This window comes from Sapajus apella, unplaced genomic scaffold, assembly GCF_009761245.1.
Source record: "Sapajus apella isolate SASKATOON/1434 unplaced genomic scaffold, GSC_monkey_1.0 scaffold64, whole genome shotgun sequence".
Taxonomy (NCBI): Eukaryota; Metazoa; Chordata; class Mammalia; order Primates; family Cebidae; genus Sapajus; species Sapajus apella.
The window spans coordinates 2549266-2575230 of NW_022437004.1; the positions used below are offsets into that span (position 1 = coordinate 2549266).

Sequence of the window (25965 nt, forward strand, 5' to 3'; positions counted from 1 at the left end):
AGAACAGAAAAGTAGAAGAGGAAAGAGTAAGAGGTGAGTGAGAAGCAACTGAAAACTGTTCTTGGACCTGCTGCAGCGCTATAGTGCAGGTATGTTCACTTTCTTTTACATGCAACTTAGTCTCTAACTCGATACTTGGTTTCTGATTCAGAATGGCAGCTGAGGAATGGACAGGGAGGGCAGGGTGCCTGCTGCTTGGCCTGCATGATTTTGGGGCTGGCTTTAGTTCTGGGAAAGCTCAGCTTCTCCACTTGAACCAGTGACAGCCGAGAAGTGACAGCCAGGCACGCCGCATCCCCTGATGCGCTGCTTCCCAAACATCAACTCAGAGCAGCAGTGAGTGGCCTGGAAAAAGCCCTCGTGAGCGCCTGCCTGGCTACCTCTATCAGGCTCTGCAGGGCCCAGAATGCAGAGAACAAGGAGTCGAGGCAATCATAACCTAAAGGGAGAGTTTCTTTTCTATCTTTCTCGTAGTCACACTTAGGAAGCTTGAGAGTAAGAGCTCTGTGTATGTGTGTTATTAGTTTCCCATAGGAACATCAGCGTCACTTGTAGCTCTTGCTAAACAGATACTTAGGCCTGGGAATATGGGTTTGAACAATTCTCTCAGGTGATTTTTTTTTCTAAAGATGAAAAATAGAAACTATGTTTAACATTAAAAAAAGATTTTTTTAAACCACTATGTCTCATGGTGGTTTGCTGCACCTATCAACCTGTCATCTAAATTTTAAGGCCTGCATGCATTAGGTATTTGTTCTAATGCTCTTCCTCCCCTTACCCACTACCCCTCGACAGGCTCCAGTGTGTGATGTTCCCTTCTCAGGGTCCATGTGTTCTCATTGTTCAACTCCCACTTATGAGTGAGAACATGTGATGTTTGGTTTTCTGTTCCTATGGTAGCTTGCTGAGAATAGGATCTAATTAAACTAAAGAGCTTCTGCACAGCTAAAGAAACGATCATCAAAGTGATCAGGTGATTATTATGTACACCAGAGTTTGAGAACCAGTCCTGAATAGGGTTGAGCAGCTGTATTTCATTTAGTAGAAGTTAAAAGGTCTGTGGTTTCCGCACAGCTAAGAAAGCGGAGGCCTGGTTTACATAAAGTTGTTTGCAATAGCAGGCATGTCTTCCTAGAGCTTCCTTTATTGTTCGCTTTAAGAAGGGACTGTACAGTTGCAGTCACTGTAATGTGATGAATACGTTACACATCACATTACAATGCATTTCCTTGTAGAAGTCAGGGCCTCAGGTTTGATCTCCATTTTCCTCACTCCCCTCAGTGAAGAATCAGACAAGAGCAGGTTGTGCAGCAACAGTGTGCTTGAACTTTACAGTTTTGCTCTGGTGAAAAATTTATTTGTAGTTTTTGCTTCTTAGTAATTTACAGTTTGCATATTTTGTTGAGCTGTATAATCTAATGGACCAATTGTTATTGTAATTATTGTAGTTTAACCTCCGTTTAATTCAACATTTATTGAAATCCTATTTTGTGCTCCATGCTATCCTATTTTGTGCTCCAATAAAATGAGACATTATAAGCTTATTTCTTAGCATAGCATAAGCTTGTTATTTCTTAGCATAGCATAAGCTTATAATGTCTCATTTTATTGTCAAAACACCCTCCTGGTTGTATGCCTAATTTAACTCACAGGCCCCGATAATTAACAAGCTCAGCTAGATGAAGCTACTTGGTCAAGGCCACATACATAGTGAATGATAGAGCTGGTATTTTTGATGACATTAGATGCATCTTGAATGTTTGACATATAAATACAAAAGTGAGTATTTGAGACATTTGAAGACAATATTATGTTTACATATTCTGATTATAAGGAAATGCAGATATCATAGAAAACCATTTTAATATAATGGGAATAAAATGTGTGTCAGGAGATCTACAGAATAATTGTACTTTCAATACTAAATTTATGGAATTAAACTTTACCTCTAAAAAAATTACAATGAAATCTCATATGCCTTTCACCTTGATTCACCCAACGGTGACATTGATTTTGTCTCTCAAAAAGAAATCTAAAGAAATCTCTCTGACTTATCTATTAATATATGTAGATAATTTTTCTGTCTCTCTAGATATCTATAATTTATCTCTCTACATAATATGCAATGTTATATGTATTATTATTATTTTTTTCTTATTCTCATCTGTGGGAGTAAATTGCAGAGAACCTGACACTTCTAGGCTAAGTACTTCAGCCTGTACTTGAATTCTTTCGATTCTAGAATACCTTTTGGAAAGGTAGCCTGCATTCTCCAGAGGCTTCTCAACCCACAGTGGATCTTTTCCCTTCTCCCTTCTATTACCATGACTCTTCTATACCTGCAGATAATAGATGAACATTAGAGAACAATTTTCAGTATATGATGATCATCAAAAAGTTACTGCAGGTTGTTGATCAAAAACCTTATAGCATAACCACTGTCTTTGAGGAAGAGTATTCTGACAGATAAGTGGTTGCAGTAGCATAGCACAGAGTAATAGGTTGCCAGATTATCCAGGCTTTTGTCCCTTACTCTCTTTTTCATTGGTAAAATATACATAAAAATTATTATTTCAATAGTTTTTAAGAATATTAAAATTGTGACATTAGTATATTCACGTTGTTGTGCAACCATCTCCAGAACGTCATCATTATAAACTGAATCTCTCTACCTTTAAACAATGATTCTGCATTCCCTCCTCCCCCAGCCCATGGTAGTTACACTTCTAATTTCTGTCTTAATGTATTGTATTATTCTAGTACCTCATACAATATTTGTTCTTTTGTGCCTGGCATATTTCACTCGGCATAATGTCTTCAAAGTGATCCATGTTGTAGCATGTGTCATAATTTCATACATTTTTATGGCTGAATAATATCTCGTAGTTATATACAATGTTGTATTCATCTATTCATCTGTTGATAGTCATTTGAGTTGTTTTTATCTTTTGGCTATGGTGCATAATGATTCCATAAACACTGGTGTACAAATATCTGTGTGAGTCTGTGGCTTCAATTTTTTGGAGTGTATATATAGAAGTAGGATTTCTTCATCATATGTCGATTCTATGTTTAGTTTTCCAAGGAACTACCATACTGTTTTCCATAGTGACAGTACCAGTTTACATTCCCATGGACAGTGCGCACAGGTTCCAAATTCTGTACATCCTAGCTAACACCTGTTTGGGGTTTGGGTTTTTTTTTTAAACAAATAATAGTCATCCTAACAGGTGGGTCTAACATGTTACCTCATTGTAGTTTTGATTTCCATTCACCTAGGGATTAATGATGTTGAGCATGTTTTCATGTGCTTATTGGCTATTTGTTTTCATGTGTTTATCAGCCATTTCTTCTTTGGAGAAACATCTAGTCTGCTCTGCCCACTTTTGTTTATTTAAGTTCTGGGGTACATGTGCAGATCTTGCAGGACTCTTACATAGGTATACACATGCCATGGTGGTTTGCTGCCTCCATCCCCGCTGTCAACTACATTAGGTATTTCTCCTAATGTTATCCCTCTTCAACCTCCCCACTCCTTGCTACCCCTCCCCTAGCCCCCTTAGCCCCCAACAGCCCCCATTGTGTGATGTTCCCCTTCCTGTGTCCTTGTGTTCTCATTGTTCAACACCCACTTATGAGTGAGAACATGTGGTGTTTGGTTTTCTATTCTTGTGTCAGTTTGCTGAGAATGATGTTTTCCAGATTCACCTATGTCCCTGCAAAGGATATTAACTCATACTTTTTTATGGCTGCATAATATTCCATGGTGTATATGTGCCACATTTTCTTTATCCAGTCTATCTTTGATGGGTATTTGGATTGGTTCCAAGTCTTTGCTATTGTAAACAGTGCCTCAGTGAATATACATGTACATGTATCTTTATAATAGATCAATTTATAATCTTTTGGGTATATAACAAGTAATGGGATTGCTGGGTCAAATGGTATTTCTAGTTCTAGATCCTTGAGGAATTGCCACACTGTCTCCCACAATGGTTGAACTAATTTACAGTCCCACCAATAGTATAAAAGCATTCACATTTCTTCACGTCCTCTCCAGCATCTGTTGTCTCCAGATTTTTTAATGATTGTCATTCTAACTGGCAGGAGATGGTATCTCAGTGTGGTTTTCATTTGCATTTCTCTAATGACCAGTGATGATGAGCATTTTTTCGTATGTTTGTTGGCCACATAAATGTCTTCTTTTGAAAAATGTCTGTTCATATCTTTCACCCACATTTTGATGGGGTTGTTTTTTTCTTGTATATTTATTTTAGTTCTTTGTAGATTCTGGATATAAGCTCTTTGTCAGATGAGTAGATTGCAAAAATTTTTTCCCATTCTGTTGGTTGGCAGTTCACTCTAATGATAGTTTCTTTTGCTGTGCGGAAGCTCTGGAGTTTAATTAGATTCCATTTGTCTTTTTTAGCTTTTGTTGCCAATGCTTTTGGTGTTTTAGTCATGAAGTTCTTGCCTATCCTATGTCCTAAATAGTATTGCCTAGGTTTTTTTCTAGAGTTTTTATGGTGTTAGGTCTTATGTTTAAACCTTTAATCCATCTGGAGTTACTTTTTGTATAAGGTATAAGGAAGGGGTCCAGTTTCAGCTTTCTGCACATGGCTAGCCAGTTTTTCCAATACCATTTATTAAACAGGGAATCCTTTCCCCGTTGCTTGTTTTTGTCAGGCTTGTCAAAGATCAGATGGTTGTTGATGTGTTGTGTTACTTCCAAGGCCCCTGTTCTGTTCACTTGGTCTATATCTCTGCTTTGGTACTAGTATCATGCTGTTTTGATTACTGTAGCCTTGTAGTATAGTTAGAAGTCAGGTAGCATGATGCCTCCAGCTCTGTTCTTTTTGCTTAGAATTACCTTGGCTATGTGGGCTCTTTTTTGGTTTCATATGAAGCTTAAGGTGTTTTTTTCCAGTTCTGTGAAGAAGGTCAATGGTAGCTTGATGGGGATAGCATTGAATCTATAAATTACTTTGGGCAGTATTGCCATTTTTACAATATTGATTCTTTTTAACCATGAGCATGGAATTTTTTTCCATCTGTTTGTGTCCTCTCTTATTTCTTAATTTTTTTCTTCTGTTGTTGTTATTGAATTTTAGGAGTTCATTATGTGTTCTATGAGAAATATGATTTGCAAATATTTTTTATGCAGTTGATAGTGTTATTTGATGCACAAAATTCTTTAATTGTGATGAAGTGTGGTGTTTTTAATTTTTTTCACTTGCTTCCTCTGGTTTTGGTACCATACACAAGAAATTATTGTGTATGATACCAGAAATCATTGTTAGTGACATACCAGAAATCCAAGGTAGGCAAAACAGAGCCAGAAAATGTTGCTCCCACTCAAATTAGTGTGTTATAAATAAGGTCTTCTTTGCTCCCTCCACTTTAAGGGAGGGAACTGGGAACTACACACCCACCTCCTCCAAACTAAGTCCATGTCACTGAGTGGAGTGGGTAGAATTAGCAAACAAAATGCCATGGAATCTCCTACAATTTTGAATGTGCCTTTGAAAAGTATTGGGCATTTACCTGGTTGCTGTAGACTTTTGACTGTTTTCCAGAGCTCCTATAAGATTTTAGCCATTTTTTAAGTTGTTTTGAGTTATCTCCAAGGAAAAAAGGGCTTAGAACTTCCTAGCCTGCTATTTTACTCAATTGTTCAAGTTTGTAATCCTGGCTCTATGATTTCTACATGTACCCTTTGTAAGACTTAGGATATCATTTGCATATTTGTTGCTATAATAATCTCTAAGCTGCAGGTTTTTCTGTCAGTGAGGTCAGATACTTAAGGCATGCATCACAGGAATTGGAGTATTAGTGGGCCCCCTATTATGGTAACAATTACTTGGACGTTAATATTACTACTGAAGTAAAACTTTAAAGAAGATAACACTCCATATTTCATCACTTATGTCATTACAGATTTAGGAAAGTGATAAAAGAAGCCTTCTCCCATCTGCTAATGCAAGATTACATGTTGTCCAATAGAAACACAGAAGTCTCATCAGTCCTATGTTGATGGGTGCTTGGGAAACAGTGAGACAAATAATGATATTGTACTTTATTTCTACTAGGAGGCTCTTCTAAGTTGGCAGTTGCCATGGAATCTGTACCCAAAATGTTGGCTCCCATTTGCCTGGTGGAAAACAACAAAGAGAAGCTGTCGGTGAACCAGCAAGCTATACGGATTCTTGACCAGATTTCTCAGCCAGTGGTGGTGGTGGCCATTGTTGGACTGTACCGTACAGGCAAATCCTACTTGATGAACCAACTGGCAGGACAGAATCATGGTGAGGTTGAGTGGTATCCTGGGACACAGACCAGTTGCTTGATCCCAGCTATATCTCAGCTTCTTAATTCTCTACCCCAGGCACATGAAGCAAGACTCCAATTCCTTTCAATAAACCAACCTTCTCATTCTAATTCTTACCACCAAATCACTTACAATAATCTGTTCCCATATTTTTCCCTTCATTCCTATTAAGGAAACTCTCCATTATTAGTGCCCAGAATCCTACCTTCCCTTGTGTATTCAAGTCCCGGGCTACTGTAATTGTGTCTCCTTTCTCTTACAACATATTTTTCTTTCTTCATGTAATATTCCCATCAACATATGAAGTTGTTTTAATCTGTATAATCTTAAAAACCCTTCCCGAGTTTCACATCCTATCATGGCCACCAAATTCTGTTTTGTTTTTGTGTTTGTTTTAATCACTTTTCAATGCAAAAAATTCTCAATTTCCCTGTTTGAATTTTTTCTTTCTTGCGTCTTTCTTCAACCCACTCCTCTCTAACTTTGAACCCCACCACTTTTTAAGATGCTCCTGTTTTCAGTGATCTCCATTTTGTCTGATTCATGGATTCCTCTTTGTCTCCATTTTGAGCCCTTGCTTGGTATCATTATCACACTGAAAGTCCCTTGCTTTCTGAAATAGATGACTCACAGAGAGAGCCATTCTTGAGGAAATACAGAAAGCATCATCTTGTATGCTGGGGGTAGTTACAATCCACCAGTCTGACGCTGCGGCCCCAAGGGCTGCTTGGCTGCTCTGCTGTCCCTGTGCTTAGCTTCCTCCTCTTCCCCGCAGGCTTCCCTCTGGGCTCCACGGTGCAGTCTGAAACCAAGGGCATCTGGATGTGGTGTGTGCCCCACCCCTTCAAGCCAAACCATACCCTTGTTCTTCTGGACACCGAGGGTCTGGGCGATGTGGAAAAGGTAAGACAGAAGTCATAGACACATTCTTTTATTCCAGACATGATCCTTGTAGTTTAACTGCTGTGATCTATTTGTGAAAACTGGAAATCCAACTATAGTGAATAAGGCAAACTTCCGCCTGTTTGAATCACACTAGACAAGATTAGTTATCATGGTATATTAGGTAAAACATTCTTTTATTTCTTGGCACAGTGGTAAATGATTTGATTCAATTTGATAAAAGCTTGTTAAGCAGTTGAGTTCCAGGCTTCCGGGCTGAGTAACATAGACATTGGTGAACAAAGTGAAGGTCCTACCCACAAAGATCTCTCGGTATCATAGATACCACGCGTATCTTAATGTCCTCTGGGTTCATACAGGTTATTGCCAATGACACAATTTCCTTTTTGAAGGTGTAATAGTATTTCATCAAGTAAAGATTTTATATTTTTAAAAATTCATTCATCTGTGATGGAAACAGGTTGACTCCATGTCTTGGCTATTGTGAATAGTATCACAATAAATATAAGATTGCAGATACCTCTTTGACATACTCATTTCATTTTCCTTGGATAGACACACAGTAATGGAATTTCTGGATCCAGTTTCTAGTTTTCTATTTAAGTCTTTAATCCATTTTGAATTGTTTTTGTGTATGGTGTATAATAGGATCAAATATTTCTCTTCTGCATGCATGTGGATATCCAGTTTTCCCAGGACCATTTATTGAAGAGACTATCCTTTCTCCAATGTGTGTTCTCAACACATTTGTCAAAACTGAGTTCACTGTGGATGTACACATTTATTTCTACATTGTGTATTCTGTTTCATTGATCTATATGTCTGTTTCTACACCAGTACTGTACTATTTTGACTACTGTGGCTTTGCAATATATATTGAAATCAAGAATTGTGATGCCTCCAGCTTTGTTCTTCTTGCTCGTGATTACTTTGATTACTCAAGAAATTTTGTGATTCTGTGTTAATTTTCAGATTGTTTTTTATATTATTTAAGAATATTATTGGGGCCAGTTGTTGCCAATGACACGATTTCCTTTTTAAAGGCATAATAGTATTTCATTGTGTATAGATTTCACATTTTTAAAAATTCATTTATCTGTGAAGGAAATCTTCATGCCTTGGCTATTGTGAATAGTACAGCAAAAAAATATAAAATTGTGGAGGTGGCTAGAGGCTAGGAGTTAGAAACCACTGTGGGCATAAAAAGATAATAATAATAAACAAAATGCCTTTGGGATTTTTGTAGGTACTTTAAAGTCATCTATCAAATAATGATATACTCCTGTCTAAATAGTTTATAGTTTCTCACAAGTCCTACTTTAAGAAAAATTCTAATTGATTACTTTTATAAAAATTAGGGATTGAGGGACATAAAGTAATGAATAGGCTATTCTTCTTACCTCCAAAATCCCATATAGAATCTCTTAGAATCATGTAGAAATCTCTAGATCTCAGTTTTTATATTTGGTCTAGGAATGAGTTACGTATGCTGTTTAGGGTAGAAATAATTCCTGGACTATTCTATAATTTAGACATGCCCTAATTTATAAAAACAAATTAGCCTAACCTTTAGCTACGTCTTAGTTATGTGGTGGAGCTCACAGAACTAATCAACCCCGTAAGTCCCAGTTATATGACAGAGTTCACAGCCCAGGTGCTGGACCTCCCTATTCAGTCTTATCTTCAGCACTTACCCTCTGCTCAGTCAAACCAATAAACTCTATTCTTGTTGCAGTGACTCCTGAAATCTACAATATCTAATTTTGTTTCTGTGGGTCTTTCTACTTGCAGAATCACCTTCATTTCTTCAAATCCACATTCCACCAATTCTTTAACATTCAGCTCATGACTTCCCAGAAGCATTCACATCACATACACTTTCTTCAATTTTCATAGCTCTTATCTTCCTGGATAGACTTGTAATTTTTAATTTAACATAGCTATGGGTTTCACTGCTTATGTACATTACTAAGATGTTATCTCTTTATAAATATTGTCATTTTTATTGAATTCATCATTATGAATGTTTGTCACAGCTTTGAAATAGTCACCTTGAGAGTAAATTTATTAAATTTGCTTTTCTAAACATAAGAACAGTGAGAAATATTCTTCAGTTTCCTATAAGTGTTTGCTGAATTTAACTGAATATAATTAAAATCCCCAGTTATGTATACTATGGTATGGTTTTTTTACATGATGCATGGCCAATAAATAGGTGTAGACTGAAGGAGTGTTAACACCTATCATGCATATCCAACTGAGAGCCAGACATTGTGCTAGTTTTTCTATATATGCATCTTATTTTACCCCATTAAGGAAAAGGAAACCCCTATTAAAATTAGAATCCTTTTACATGTAAAGAAGTTGTGATTAGAAGGCTTATTGTAACTGTCAAACTGTTGTTTACATTCATGTCTATCTTCTTTGTATAGCAAATATACTAGCTGAAATCATAAATGAAAGACTAACAAAATAAATGTCTCAGTGAATTTCTAAAGGCTACACTCCTAAGTCCTTTGCTCTATTGTGCTTTTTAGGGTGACCCTAAGAATGACTCCTGGATCTTTGCCCTGGCCGTGCTCCTGTGCAGCTGCTTTGTCTACAACAGCATGAGCACCATCAACCACCAGGCCCTGGAGCAGCTGCAGTATCCTTCCAGGAAGAGAACAGAACCACCAAGTTTATTGACTTTATAGGAATGGAATGCAAGTCATTTCCTCCTTCCCTTTTATTTAATTACCTTTGGTGCAGCATAGGGAACCCAAGACAAAAGAGAATGTTTATAATTTTTTTAATAAGAGAAATGTGTGAGTTGTGGGCAGGCTGTTGCTTTTCCTTAGCTAAGTCCTAGTTATGTGACGGAGCTCACAGAACTAATTAAGGCAAAGTCCTCCCCAAGGCCTGATGGAGTAGAAGATTCTACCGAGTTTGTGAGTTTCTTTCCAGATTTTATTTGGACTGTACGAGATTTCACTCTGGAGCTGAAGTTGAACGGTCATCCTATCACAGAAGATGAGTACCTGGAGAATGCCTTGAAGCTGACTCAAGGTATCAAAGTGTGGCCTGGACTGTGGGCAGTCCAATGGGTGTGTGATCTGCTAAACACTGCCTGTCATCTCTGGGGTTTCATTTGTGTTTTAGACTAGATTGAGGTCTGTAGAAATGGGGGTTGGGAGATATGTTGAAGAGCTCTAGGAATGGAGTTTAGTTCACTAAAGAAGAATAGAGCCTAAAGTGCATATAGATTATTCAAGACAGATTTGTTCTTTGTACAATCAGTACCTTAGCACTCAGATTACAATGGGTGCTAAGACTTTCTAAAAACAAGATGTTCGTGATCCCTGTTTTGCCCTCTGCTTTTCTGTGTTAAGAGAATGATTGACCAGATAATTGTTAGACATGAAATTATAATGAAAAGCCTATGTAATAAAAATATATGTGTGTGTTTGCATTGTTATAAAGGAATACCTGAGCCTGGGTAATTTATTTTAAAAAGTTTATATGGCTCAGTTCTGCAGGCTGTGCAAGCATGGCACCAGCATCTTCTTCCAGTCAAGACCCCAGGAAGCTTTTACTAATGGTGGAAGGTTAAGAGTGAGCTGGTGTGTCACATGGTGAGAAAGGGAACAACAAAGTGGGGAAGGTCCCAGTCTTTTTAATAACCAGATCTTGTGTGAACTCATTACCGCAAGGTGGTACCAAGGCATTCATGCAAAATCTGCCCCTGTGACCCAAACACCTCCCACTAGGCCCACCTCCAGTATTGGAAGGTCACATTTCAACATGAGATTTGGAGGAGACACACATCCAAACTACATCAACATGTTACACAGATATTATTCTTCTCATGGAGGGATATAACTTTTTGGTACCCGTAGAGTTATGTCATCTACAAAAATGATTTTGTGTACTAAAGTAACCTGAAGAAACACATGTCTTTACAATCTGTGCCTTTTCAAAATTTCTGATAATTGTCAGAATATTCATTTTACTTTCTATGTTATGGTTTTTCTCTTAAATTCAACATATGTATCCATGCTATAATTTCATAATAATTGTTTTAATGGGTTACATTTATGTGTGTGTGTATCTGATAAAACCTTATGAAAAATATCAATTCCAGTGCACTCATTTTTGTTTTCATTTTTCTATTTATGCTTTCTTGAAACATTTATTAAAAATTCATAGGCAGAAGAACAATACTGTCAAATAGAATAGAGTCTTTTGCTCCTAAAAGTTTATAGAGAAGTGATGATTATCTTAAAATTACATTCTTGGCTGGGCATGGTGACTCAAGCCTACAGTGTCAGCACTTTGGAAGGCAGAGGTGGAAAGATTACTTGAGTTCAGGAGTTTGAGACCAGCCTGGGTAACATAGTGAGACCTTGTCTCTATAAAAACTAGAACAAATCAGCTAGGTGTCATGGTGCACACTTGTAGTCCCAACTACTAAAGAGGCTAAGGTGGAAGGATCACTTGAGCCTGGGAAATCAAGGATGCAGTAAGCTATAGCTGTGCCACTGCACTCTAGTCTGGGCAATGGAGCAAGACCTCATCTGGAAAAAAACAAAACAAAATTACTTTCTTGTTACACTTCGTCTTCAGATGATTTTGCTAAAAAATAGCTAACACTATACAAATTCTTTTAGCATCAATGTAGTTTCCTTAAATAATCATGGTATCTTTTTCACGATCCCAATTTCTGGCTCTTTTTTTGGTCCCACAGCTCAGTTTCTACATGGAATGAAGTGGACCAGAAATTTACATTTGATATTTCATTAATTCAGCCATTCATTTAGTAAATATCTCATAAACAATACTTTATACTTGGCACTATGTTCAGGTCTACAGACACCAGCCATGGGTTTTGTTTGTACTTGGGTCGGATGTCCCCCAAAGTTTCCTGCCAGCATTTTGTCACTGGTGCAACTTTCATGTGCACAGAAGTATTGAATGTTTATGCTATAAGCATAGAAGACAGCAAAAAAGATGATAAACCCTGTCAAAAATAACTTTAGCTCCGTTTTACCAAGACTTTTTTCAATATATTCTCTGTTTTCTTTATCCCCCAGGCAAGAATCCCAAAATTCAAACATCCAATTTGCCCAGGGAATGCATCAGGCATTTCTTTCCAAAACGGAAATGTTTTGTCTTTGACCGGCCAACAAATGATAAAGACCTTCTAGCCAGTATCGAGAAGGTGTCAGAAAAGCAACTGGATCCCAAATTCCAGGAACAAACAAATATTTTCTGTTCTTACATCTTCACGCATGCAAGGACCAAGACCCTCAGAGAGGGAATCATGGTGACTGGGAATCGTGAGTCTCCTTTTCACATTTCTGTGGGGCCTCATGTGTTGAATATATTGTATAATGTGTTTCTCAGGATTTTTGTTAGATTCCGTACAGAACTATGTATATATAGGTATTCACACTCAATGAAGAAATGTGTATAATTATCTCACTTATTGCAGCTTACAAATTCCTCTCCAATATTGCAAACTCTGTCACTGATATCTGTAGCTTCCACAGATCTGAAAAATAATCCTTCACTGATAAAAAATCTAACTGAATATAAAAACAGACATATAACATTTTCTTAGAGGAAGTCCTGTGTGGTCAGTGTTCTTTGCAAAGTGAATACAAAAGATATATTGGAAGTTTAAAAGGCTCTGGAAGGCTGTGAGTGGTGGCTCACACCTGTAATCCCAGCACATTTGGAGGCAGAGGCAGGCAGACTGCTTGAGCTCAGGAGTTTGAGACCAGCCTGGACAACATGGTGAAACCCCATCTCTACAAAAAATACAAAAATTAGCAGGGAATGGTGGCATGCGCCTGCAGTCTCAGTTACTTAGGTGGCTGAGACAGGATAATTGCTTGAGCCCGGGAGGCGGAGGTTGCAGTGAGCCAAGATCACACCACTGCACTCCAGCGTGAGTGACAGAGCAAGACCCTGTCTCAAAAAGAAAAAAAAGGTCTAGAAATAAATATTATCCATAAGTCCCTGAAAATCCATTGGTAGATTCAGAATTAGGAATAAATGTGATATGATTTACCCTGCCTCATCATTTTACCTGTGTAAACTACTTTCCTTGCCATTTGTTTAAATGAGAAATAGTATTTCCCATCTACCCTCTAGTGTGTTACGTAAAAGTAGATATTAAAATTTTTAGCACTGGTGACTGGAGATCCATAAACATGAAGAGTCAGTATGAAAATGCAAGTGATAATAGCAGAAGGAGGTAGGGGTGTGGGTGTGTGTGTTTGCATGTGTGCATGTGCACATGAGTGTGCTCAGAAATGTAGCCTAGGATCCCACTGAGCTTTAATTTCCTATTACCCCCTACATCTCCTGGTTCATTTAGGTCTGGGGACTCTGGCAGTGACTTATGTAGATGCCATCAACAGTGGAAGGGTACCTTGTCTGGAGAATGCAGTGACAACTCTGGCCCAGCAGGAGAACTCAGCGGCCATGCAGAGGGCAGCCGACCACTACAGCCAGCAGATGGCCCAGCGGGTGAGGTTCCCCACAGACACGCTCCAGGAGCTGCTGGACGTGCACACGGCCTGTGAGAGGGAAGCCATTGCCATCTTCATGGAGCACTCCTTCAAGGATGAAAACCAGGAATTCCAGAAGAAGCTCGTGGTAATTTGTCTTAGTCATTACTGTTCATGATCCTTCCCCTTGAAGAATGAAGCCTATAGTTGCCTTTATTGACACCAGTGCTCATCTGTCACTGAGGAATAACATCGTGGATTATCATGAGGGATAGAGTTTCAAACGACTACATATCTCTTTACCTCCCCAAACCTTAAGCATTCAACCGGAAAACCTTCTGATAACTGAGGTAAAATCAATACAGATCACTTAAGATCTTCCTTAAGTGAATAATTCTAAGGATTCCAGGCCTGCTCTGAACACCCACAAGTCATTCCTGAGCAGTGCACTTTTCCTGTGCAGAGTCCACCTTTCCCAGGAAACAAAGATCCTCTTACCAGATCTTCATACCGGACCATTGTTCAACTTACACTGCTCTTTCTTGAATCCTTGTGCCATTGAGGACAGGCACACAGGATGCTACAGTTGCAGCAAACCATAGAGATTATGGAATGTAGTCCCATCATGTCACAGATGAGGAACCTGAAGCTCAGGAAGGTTGATGAACTTTTCCATAGTCTTGAAGAGAATTTTTAGCATTATGAATATATCAAGTTTAGTGTGTCTGATTCCACATCTACTCCACTAGAAGGTTTTTCTCATGAGGACCACAGTTAGATTGACCCTTCTACCAGATTCTTTAGAATTTCATCTCCTCCATTTGTTTCTTTTGGTGACATCTCTCTACATTTTCCTTGCAGGAAATCACAATGAATAAGAAGGGGGATTTCTTGCTGCAGAATGAAGAGTCATCTGTTCAATACTGCCAGGCTAAACTCAGTGAGCTCTCAAAGGCCCTAATGGAAAGTATTTCAGCAGGAAGTTTCTCTGTTCCTGGAGGGCACAAGCTCTACATGGAAACAAAGGAAAGGGTTGAACAGGACTATTGGCAAGTGCCCAGGAAAGGAGTAAAGGTGAGGAATAAGGAGAGCATGGGTAAGTTTATAGGAAAGAGTGAATGGAGGCTTCAGCACCAGCCGTGAGTAGTAACTAGAGAGCCGAGGGACAGTATAACACCTTAGCTTTCAGTGCCAACTACTTATCATTTATTTCTGAGAATAAAAATTTTTATCCCTAGACAAAGAGTATGGTATTCAGAAATCCAGGAGAAATAGAATAAGAATTAGTCATGTGCCAAGAGCCGGTGATTTGCATGGTAAAATGTAATCTTTGTATTCAAAGCTGATCAAAATGAGAGAGAGCGAAATAAATAGACAATTACATACAGAGTAATGACACTTATGGACCTCTGAAAATAAGCTACTTAGGTGGTGGTAAGAAACATAATAGTAGTAATAATACAGCTAACTCACAATGAGCTGTTATTACCTACAGTATATTGTTAAAGTCTTTCCCAGGCCTTTCAATTTAATCCTCCTAATGACTTTAAGAAGCACCCTTATTTTGAAAATTTGACAGAACTGAACTTAGTACCCAAGAAATATTACACAACTCACCTAAAGTTCTAGCCAGCAGGTGCCAGAAGAAAGCAACAGCACAGATTAGAGGCAGCATTGCACACTGGAAGACAAACATGTAAAAGCATCAGAGATTGGGAGTTTGTACACCTGTACACATAGTTCTGCCTGGCTGGAACCCAGAGCAGGTACAGGGAGATATAAGAGCAGTGGGAGAGGCACTGGAGGGAGACGGGAAGCAGGAGATGAGGAGGGGCTCTGGCCACACTAAGGAGCCTGCAACACTTCATAGGGGGCCACATTGTAATTTTAGACATAAAGCAAAAGTTACAAGACCATATTTGTTTTTGCAACACTAATACCTGGAATATCGATTTTCAAAGAAATCAAGTGTTTTTTCTTGCTTCCACAGGCAAAAGAGGTCTTCCAGAGATTCCTGGAGTCACAGGTGGTGATAGAGAAATCCATCTTACAGTCAGATAAAGCCCTCACTAATAAAGAGAAGGCAGTAGCAGGTATGTGGCAGGGCTCAGCTGGCAGCAGGATGGGTAGGTTTCTACAATGTCATCTGACAGATTTAACAGGAAATCCTTCATAAAATGAGGAATTGCCTCCTCTGTGGAACACACACTCTGCTAAATCTGAAAATCACAAGGAGGGCTGTGATGGTACATCAGCCAGACAGGCAGAGCCTTTCCCATCACATTCTCAAATGTGCTCTTAATGTGTGCATCTTAATGTGCTCCTAATGGTGTGGACCTGGGTAAATTCTGTGATTTCTCACCCTGCCTTTCAGATTTGGTTTAGTCTCTCAGCACAGAAGGGTAGAGATGGGTCTTCATCTATTATTTTCTTCTCTTTCTAAAACCTTCATGGAGCAGTGGATCGGGCCAAGAAGGAGGCAGCTGAGAAGGAACAGGAGCTTTTAAAACAGAAACTGCAGGAGCAGCAGCAACAGATGGAGGCCCAAGAGAAGAGTCTCAAGGAAAACATAGCCCAGCTGAAAGAGAAGCTGCAGATGGAAAGAGAACACATACTGAGAGAGCAGAATATGATGCTGGAGCACAAGCTGAAGGTAAGTCAGCCCATGGCCTCAGCAGGCCAGGCGGTCCTTGCCCAGGCACCTCAGGAAGGGCTGGTGAAGGTCACGGCAACATCATGGAAGGAAGCACAACACCATTTGCTACTTGGAAGTCACTAAAAGCCCTGCATCTTTTTTTTTTTTTTTTTTTTTTTAATATTGTTTCAGTAAGACTTGGAATTCTTCTCTATACTTAGATTCTGGAGAGTTCAGTTTGACTATGACCTAAAACTCCTTGGGGAATATAAATAGGGTTGGAGCTGCTGTTTTGGGAGATTTTAAAGGTAATCTCAAGAAGTTGAACAGATATTCCACACGGTGTAGTTGATATGAGCAGCAGCTGTTTGCTTTACCAAGACCACATATTACTAGGAGCTCTACTACCACCCAAACACCCTGAGGTACCTCCATGCTGACATACAGCTATGAGAAATTTCCAAGCTTAAAAGGACAGGAAAGGGACAGTTTCTAAACTTGCTGCAGTTGTTTCTATGTGTGTGGATAGCCTACCCAAATTAGCACACAGTGTAGGGAGAATTCTCGCCTTGTCCATCTGGAAGTTCTCTTATAAGGGATTTCTACATCAGCTTATAAGTTCCTGTTATTTCAATAATATGGTGACCGTGCTGCCCAATTGGTGCTGAGAATTTATGCAATCAGACCAATGGCTACCTCCCAACTGGCATTTTTTTGGGCAGAAACATGTAGAATTTGTCCTCATACTTGAGTTAGCACCACAGCAAAACCATAATAGTGGATGAATATTAGTAAAGTTGTAAACTATGCTTCCTCACAATGTCGAGGTCCAATTTCTCCTCTAATCATTGAGAGAATGTTTTTAAGAGTAAAATTTAAAAAGTTCCACACAGGTCTTAAATACAAAATGTAAGTCTTAATAGAATGGGGATTTTTAAAAATTTACTTTTCTTCCTACATTTTTTAGGTCCAAAAAGACTTGCTTGATGAAGGATTTAGGAAGAAATCTGAGGAGATGAATGCAGAGATAAGTCAATTGAAACATGTGATCGATACTACAAAAAATGATGATACTCCCTGGATTGCACGAACCCTGGACAAACTTGGGGATGAGCTAACTTCAATATTGTCTGCTCCTGCTAAATTAATTGGTCAGGTTGTCAAAGGTGTGAGCTCATTATTTAAAAAGCATAAACTCCTCTTTTAAGGACATTATAAAGTTTCTCACCCTGCCTTTCAGATCTGTTTTAGTCTCTGAGCACAGAAGGGTAGAGATAACCCTCACCTATTATTTTCTTCTCTTTCTAAAACCTTCATGGAGCAGTGGATCAGGCCAAGAAGGAGGAAGCTTACTACATATATGTTTTGGCCAATTTTTGATCTGTATGTTTTTTATTTTCATTCAGCAAAGTTTTTTTTGTTTTGTTTTTAGTTTTTTGTTTTTGAGACAAAGTCTCACTCTGTCACCCAGGCTGGAGCGCAGTGATGCAATCTCAGCTCACTGCAACCCCTACCTCCTGGGTTCAAGAGATTCTCCTGTCTCAGCCTCCCTAGTAGCTGAGATTATAGGTGCATTTCAGCACACCTGGCTAATTTTTGCATTTTTAGTAGAGATGGGGTTTTACCATATTAACCAGGCTGGTCTCAAACTTCTGACCTCAAATGATACACCAGCCTCGGCCTTCCAAATTGCTGGGATTACAGGCGTGAGCCACTGCACCTGGCCCTCATTCAGCAAAATTTTAAACATAAAAAGTGCTTATTAGAGGATATTAGTGTCTGGCCCACATTAGATAGAACAGGTGCATACACACTTTGAAAAACCGTGTTTACTTTTAAGAAATATAATTTTGAAAAATCATTTATATACAAGAGGTACACTGAGTCATTGCTTTTAATGGCAAAATATGAGAATGTACTTGAATGTCCTTCACATAAGATTTGTAAGATAAATTTTAGTATGTGTATGAACTGGAATATTCTATAGCCAGTAAACAAATTGACAGTGAAGCTCTATTTGTACTAGTAAAGAATGGTCTTGAAGAGATATTGTAAAATGAAAAGAAAAGTTTGTAAAGCAATGTAGAATATCTTATCACCAAGAAAAAAAATGCAATTATTATATATAAGCATGCACATATATCTCTGGAAAGATGAATGAAAGTCTACTATGATTGGCTCCTTCTGGGAAGAACCAGGTGAATGTAGGGGTTGAAGGAACACATACTCTTCATTTTATAGTCTATCTTTTGAATTTTGTAAAGAAATCTTATTTTATCTATTCAGAAATAAAATGTAAGAGACAACACTGATAATGAAAACAATAAAAAATAGTGAAATTGACTATCAGATGATGAAATTGCTTGTTGCTTCTAGGAATTACATCAGCCAGCTAAACGAGGGGTCTAAGACTAAAATCTGAATACTAGAATGCATAAAATTTGCATCCTATTCTTGTTTTCATTTTGGCCTGGTTTTTCAATCCTTTCTATTTGTTTCATAACTAAGGCATACACTTTATTGTGGCCTTTGAAATCTCAGCTGCTGTAGCCTCTATTTCCTATCTCTGAATTTCAGTTTTAAGGTGTTAGAAGCACAAGTGTACCAAACATTAAGATTAAGCACTGATAAGAGGGATTCTGCCAACCTTGTAAAGTCAGTAGTGGTCTCTTTGTGGTAGGCTCATTTGGAAAGGATAGTGTGCCTTTCCAGAGCTGAACCCCTTGATGGGGGATGATAGATCCAGACTCAGAGAGGCCTGGTGTTGACCCTTAATTGTTGAATCTAAGTAGATTCAGTTATAGTAATGAGTGGCAGACAGCTAGGCCTGACTGAGAGAATTCTGAAGATGGTCACTGCAGTGGACCAGCCATAGGGTTAAATGGGTTGTGGAGAAAATAATCAAGTGAAATAATACCTCTCAACCAGGAAGTTGAGAGGTAGCCCCGATAAAGTGTCACATCCATAACCTTGATCTGAGCTAATTTCAGACCCTGAACTGAGCTGAGTGGAGGACAGTATCCCAGGAAAAGGACACTGCAACTCCAGGACACAAATACATGATAATGATTTCCCCCATTCTCCTCCTAAGAAACCCCTGGGGCCATTTACTAGATAGTCATATACTAGGGAAATACAAATACCCAAACATTTCAAGGACTCTTGGAATCAGGATTCAAGTTGCCCATGGTACCCAGATCATGGAAAGTCATCATAAACTACCTGTTAAAATAGGGAGACAGAGCATCCAGGAAATAAATATAGTCTTGGCCCAAGCGCAACTTTTTGCAATATAGTATTTGTTTCAAATTAAAAGTAAAGTTTGTTTGACGACGAATACCTTACTTATTTTCTGTACATCCCCTCAGGAGTATGTTCAGGCATAGGATGTGTTAAATAAGCTTCTCTTATAAGCATAAAACAATAGGAAGGGGTTGGGCGCTGTGGCTCACGCCTGTAATCTCAGTACTTTGGGAAACCGAGACAGGCAGATCACAAGGTCAGGAGATTGAGACCATCTTGGCTAACACAGTGAAACCCCATCTCTACAAAAATACAAAAATTAGCCGGGTGTGGTGGCACATGCCTGTAGTTCCAACTACTCAGGAGGCTGAGACAGGAGAATCGCTTGAACCCAGAAGGCAGAGGTTGTAGTGAGCTGAGATTGCGCCACTGCAGTCCAGCCTGGATGACAGAGTGAGACTCCATCTCAAAAAAAAAAAAAGGGGGTAACGCATGAATGATAATATTTTCAGTTGGTAGAATCTCATGAAATTTCCAGAGATCTGTGATAATAGGTAGTTTGAAATTTCGACAGCAGGTTAAGGTCTCTGAGGTGGTTTAAAGGCTATAAAGCGAGGCACAGAATATAGGCTCAAGCCTATATTCTCAGCATTTTGGGAGGATGAGGCAGGAGGATAACTTGAGGTCAGGAGTTCGAGACCAGCCTGGCCAATATGACAAAACCCTGTCTCTACTAAAAATACAAAAATTAGCCAAGTGTGGTGGCACATGCCTGCAATCCCAGCTACTCAGAAGGCTGAGGCAGGAGAATCACTTGAACCCAGGAGGCAGAGGTTGCAGTGAGTCAAGATCATGCGACTGCACTCTAGCCTGGGCGACAGATCCCAGGTGACAGAGCAAGGCTCTGTCTCAAAAAAATAAAATAAAAAAAAAATAAAGGCTATGAGAAGAAAAGAAACTTACCTGGTACAGTGTCCTTCTCTAGACCTCATGTCTTACAGTCTCTGTAAAACTGAGTCAAAGATAGAATTTTTTTCTATGCTTTATATGGTGACTGAGACAAATCTATGACCTCACACAAATCTGTAACTTCATGTATCACAGTCTCTATAAAACTGTAGCAAAGAAAGAATTTTTCTCTGTGCTTTACAGAGAGGCTCACCCAGATCTGTAAAGAAATTAGAACAATTTTAGACCTTTCAGTATCCTGTATTTTATATCTGGTCAAATCTGATACTTTCAAAACTGGATAGATCTATTTCAGATATCTTTGATGGTTTTAACAAGAATCTCATTCAATGTTATCTAAAGACTATAGTTCAAGAAAACTAAAACACTATTCAGCTGGGGCACAATAAGACCACCTTATAATCACCAGTTATCCTTCCTTTACTGATCATGCTTTTGCCATGTTTCAGCGGTTCACAGACATTCTAGTGAATGCCATTTTGATAACAATGTGGGATCAAGAGACCCCAACGCCATCCTCAGGTTCAATGACTCTTTAGGAGACATGGAACTCAGAAAAATTTTATGCTCACAGTTACAACTTACTACATTAAACAGCTACAAATTGAAACCAACAAAAGCAAAAGGGACATGGACCAGAGTCTGAGACCAAGCATAGGCTTGCACTTGTGTTCTCCCTTGGGAGTTGCACAGACATTACCTAATTCTCCCACTAACGATGTGTGACACATGTCAATTAGGGATGGTCACACAAACTTTAGTGCCTGGTGTTTTTATTAGAGGGCAGTCACTTAGGAAAGGAGTGCTCATGTGGCTGATCTTATTTACTCAGACTCCTGACCCTTCAGAGGTCAAACTGGTAAGGCATATCCTAAGACTTCCACCATAAATCACATTTTTAGCAGAAAGTATCTGGTATAGTCCAAGCCCTCAACATGTCCAAAACATTCTTATAAGGCAGGTTGTTCTAAGGGCTTATTGGTTATATTCCAGGAATCAGTTGAGGGCCAGACCTTTCTTACAAAATTAACCTTTTATTAGACTGTGTGAAAGAATGAAGAAGGTGACAACCTGACAAAGACAAAATAAAGATTTTTATTGTCTTACTGGAAGAATATGTCTATTTTTTTCCTTGACTTTTTCAAGTATAAATATTCTTTCTCTGAAAGATGTAACTATCTAGTCTCTAGCAAAATATGCTGGAAGTATATGTTTTTAAAAGTAGTTTATTTTATTTCATTGTTATTCTGTGCTTAGAAACTTCCAATCTGATTACAGTGACCTTTGAACAACGTGGGTCTGAACTTTGAGTTCACTTAACATGGATTTTTTTCAACTAAACACAGTATGAAGATACATTATTTGAGGAACGTGAGACCCACATATATGGAAGGCCATCTTTTGGTATACATGAATTCTGCTAGACTTGGGTATGCAAGGAGTTTGCATGGATTACCCACAGGGTTCCTAGAACCAAGTCTCTATGTATACTGAGGGATGACTGTAATTATTTTTCTTTATATAGGACAGAAAATGTATTTAATAAGGAATATATACATATATATATATGGGACCCTTAGAAAGTTATAGCACTGATTGTAACCTGGATATGGTACAAATTTCATGGTACTAATTGGCCTAAAATCACTTGATCCAACATTGGGCCTAAATTTCCTTAATGTGTTCAAGCTCAAGCTGCTGGAGTTTTTCAAGGAATAAAATAATGAAAATAAATTATCAATCACCTTTTAACAACCAAAAATCACCACTGAAACAGGCTTTGATCAAGTCTTACATAAAAATTGACATCAAATTTCTAGGTTGATTCCCACCTCCTACTGAATCTTCTGCCACCAATATCATGCTCTGTCACCTCAAATCAGTTTTAAGACATCCTTCAGGGACTCATCTTTGGTAATGAGGCATTCAACTATCTTCTGTTGTAGCCTGAAATCCTGCACAATTTAAACTAAGCTAAAAAGAAATTCATACACTCAGTGGAGTTCTCTACTTCCCCAGGTCTAAGTGAGGATAGTACCCTGGTTAGCTTTGTTAGTTCAACCACATAGCTAGACCTTATCTAAGGAAAGACAAGCATCCTATCTCACAATTTCCAAATATCACTTAGAAACAAGTTTTATGAACATTCTCTTTGGCCTTGTATCCTCTTATCTCCAATCTTGATTTTGAGTTATAAAAAAGAGGAACAGCCTTAGCTGCCACTCCTGTAAAATCAATAAATCATGGTGGTTCAGGTCCTAGAATGATGCCCCAGCTTCTTCCAGGCCTGGTGATTGATGGTGCTCATGGTGTTGTGATGAAGTGGCCACTCAAACGCACTATCAGTGCAAACATCCACAGCTCATTCTTGCAATCAACCTAGAAAGTATATGGCAGCAAGAGATTAGGAATCTACTCTTCATTCATTCATTTGTTCACTCATTATTTCAGCTAGGCTATATACAGCTAGATAGTAGGGCAAAAACATACATTTTGAAAACAGTCTTAAGTTGAAACTTCAGATGTGGACAAGCATTTCTTAAGCAATTTTTTATCAGTTATGGGCTGTATTGAGGATAAAAATGCTGTAAATTAAAGCCACTAAGTGTTTATTGTTTATTCACTAAATGCCAGGCACTGCATTCTGTTTTACTCATAGTTCAATATAGTAGTCTCTGCCCTTATAAAGATGACTTTCTGTTGAGGGAGATAAACATGTAAAAATATAAATGTGACCAGGGAGATAATGTTTGCCAGAAATGATATCAAAAGCTACAATGTAAAAGATAATGTGGTGATTCCAATAAATGGGAACAAGTAGTCTGAGTTCAGAGCAAGAAGAGAATATGTCTGACCTTTAAAAATAGCCCTAAGCTTAAAATAGCCAGTCTTTAAAAAATTTAGACAAGGTGTACTTGCAGAGATGAAGGAACCATGCAAGTGGAAAGACCAGCATAAGCCAAGTCAAACATGTTAGAAAGTGTAGGTCTTACTAAAGGTGCTGTAGAATTATTCCGTCTGACTGAAGCACTAAATAGGTGTGTAAAAATGAAAGATGAGACTGGAAATGAGATTAGGGCATGAGAAGAAGGGATTCAAAGATCAGAAAAATAAAATTAGACATCTTCAAACTATATCAGAATTCTAGAATTGGCTTGTAGCTCTACTGCCATCAAGAGTTTATAATTTAGTATCGTATTTTTGATCAAATTCTTAACAGATTCTATCTGGAAAATTGGAAATAATTTATATTTTGGGGAAGAATCGTATCCCCAAATTCCTTTATATTATTCCTAAAGCACTCAATTTAAATTAAAAAACAGAAACAAAAAAAGGACTTAGTCCAACAAAATCAATTTATTTTAACATCAGGAATTCGTATGGGTGTTTTCTGAGATTATTAGTGAAAATTCAAACTGGGTAAATCCATTTTAAAAAGCATCAAAAGCCAAAGATCTCTTTATGGACTAATTTCAGTTTGTATTTAGAATAATGTACAATCAAGAGAAATGATTCACTGCATTTAATACTCTAAAATTATCCCATGTATAGTTTTTTCGATGAGTCAATTTTATAATTTATAAAAGTCAGTGAATACCAGACAAACAAAAATTGAAGGGTTTTATCAATAACAGACCTTTCTTATAAGAAATGCTAAAGGAATTCCTTCAATCTGAAAGAAAAGGACATTAATGAGCAATCAAAAAATCATCCGAAGGTATGAAACTCACTGGTGGAAGGAAGGACACAGGGAAAAAATATTATAGCACCATAATTGTGATGTAAAAGCTCCTCATATCTAAGTAGAAAGACTAACAGATGAACCGATCTAAAATAACAACTATAACAACTTTTCAAGACATAGGCAGTATAATACAATATAAATTGAAACAACAAAAATTTGAAAAGCAGGGAGATGAAATTAAAGCATAAATTTTTATTAATTTCTCTTTGCTTGCTTATTACTTGTTTATGTAATCAGTGTTGTCATCAGTTTAAAATAAAGGTTAAAAATATTATTTGCAAACCTCATTGTAACCTCAAACCAAAAAACATGCAACAGATACACAAAGCATAAAAAGCAAGAAATTACAACATATCACCAGAGAAAATCACCTTTATTAAAAGGAAGACAGAAAAGAAAGGAAGACCACAAAACAACTAGAAAACACATGAAATAGCAAGATTAAGTCCTTACTTATCAATGACTACATTGAATGTGAATGGACAAAACTCTCTAATCAAAAGCCATAGAGTCCCTAGCCCCTCTGATCAGGTCTCCAAGCACATTCCCCAGGCCCCTATCCAGGTCTTCTTCTCTCCTGCTGCTGCCACTGCTACTTCCCACCTGACATCCAGAGGTCCGGCAGTCAGTTCTTCAGCAGAGGCAGCAAAGCAACGACGTTTTTCCTGGGTGAAGTCATTAGCTTCATCAGGGAGGTGGCTACACAGCACAACCCTGAACCCCTGCCTCCACACACACATTGCTCCAACACTGAGGCCAACAAGAGTGAGGAGGTCCATCAGTTCCAGAGACTCTTTGCCCACTTGGCTGGGGATGAAATTGAGGTCAGGGTTGCAGAACTCATGAATGTTCTCAATAAGTCTGTGATCAATACGACTGAATTGAAGACTCATGGTTTTAGCATTGATACATGGCACAGCATGGTGGCTACAATGGATAGTGACACCACAGGCAAGCTGGGCTTTGAGGAATTAGAGTACCTGTGGAACAACATCAAAAGGTGACAGGCAATATACAAGCAATTTGATGTTCACTGATCAGGAACCATTTGCAGCAGTGAACTCACAGGGCCTTTGAGGCAGCAGGGTTTCACCTGAATGAGCAACTCTGCAACATAATCATCTGACACTACTTGGGTGAAGGAGGGAACATGGATTTCAACAACTTTATCAACTGCTTAGTCAGGCTGGATGCTTTGTTTCAGGACTTGAAATTTCTCGACAAAGATGACACTAGACCAATCCAAGTGAATATCCAAGAATGGCTGCAGCTGACAATGTATTCCTAAATGGGAGACCCAGCCCTGCCCCTTCACTTGCTTAAAATAGCTCTTTCACATGCTATGGGAGTCACCTTGGAGCCTCAGTCCTTTCCAGTGCTGATCCCATTTGCAGTCACATCTTCATGCATCCTGCTGACCCATGGACCTTTGGTTTTTCCAGTCCTTGACACCCAGCTTCTCAGCTAACATCTGGGGTCAAATATGCCCCAACATGCCATGCTCTGAGTTGTCCCTGGCTGTAAGACATGCTAACATACTCTGCCAACAGTCACCCCACCCCACCATACCCATGTCACTCTCACTCCATAACCTCACTCTTGTACCTGTGCCAACATCAACACTTGCATTGCTCCCATGCCCCAA

At 38.6% G+C, this 25965-nt stretch overlaps 1 protein-coding gene and 1 pseudogene across 1 annotated transcript; both read left to right on the plus strand.

The window, feature by feature from the left end:
• The first annotated feature begins 6093 nt into the window (after positions 1-6093).
• On the plus strand, positions 6094-17585 carry LOC116529911 (guanylate-binding protein 6). Its single transcript, XM_032247819.1, has 10 exons — positions 6094-6305; positions 7104-7231; positions 9769-9878; positions 10083-10279; positions 12304-12549; positions 13596-13876; positions 14590-14802; positions 15719-15821; positions 16188-16381; positions 17331-17585. The coding sequence occupies exons 1-10, from the start codon at positions 6116-6118 to the stop codon at positions 17568-17570; spliced, it is 1902 nt and encodes a 633-aa protein (XP_032103710.1). The 5' UTR covers positions 6094-6115; the 3' UTR covers positions 17571-17585.
• A 5256-nt stretch (positions 17586-22841) lies between these two features.
• On the plus strand, positions 22842-25622 carry LOC116530020 (annotated as a pseudogene).
• Positions 25623-25965: the final 343 nt, after the last annotated feature.

Coding starts and splice junctions, on each gene's coding strand:
- LOC116529911 (XM_032247819.1), top strand. CDS start 6,116: ATGGAATCTGTACCCAAAATGTTGGCTCCCATTTGCCTGGTGGAAAAC. Junction 6,306..7,103: donor ACTGGCAGGACAGAATCATG/GTGAGGTTGAGT, acceptor TCTTCCCCGCAG/GCTTCCCTCTGGGCTCCACG. Junction 14,803..15,718: donor TGCCCAGGAAAGGAGTAAAG/GTGAGGAATAAG, acceptor TTGCTTCCACAG/GCAAAAGAGGTCTTCCAGAG.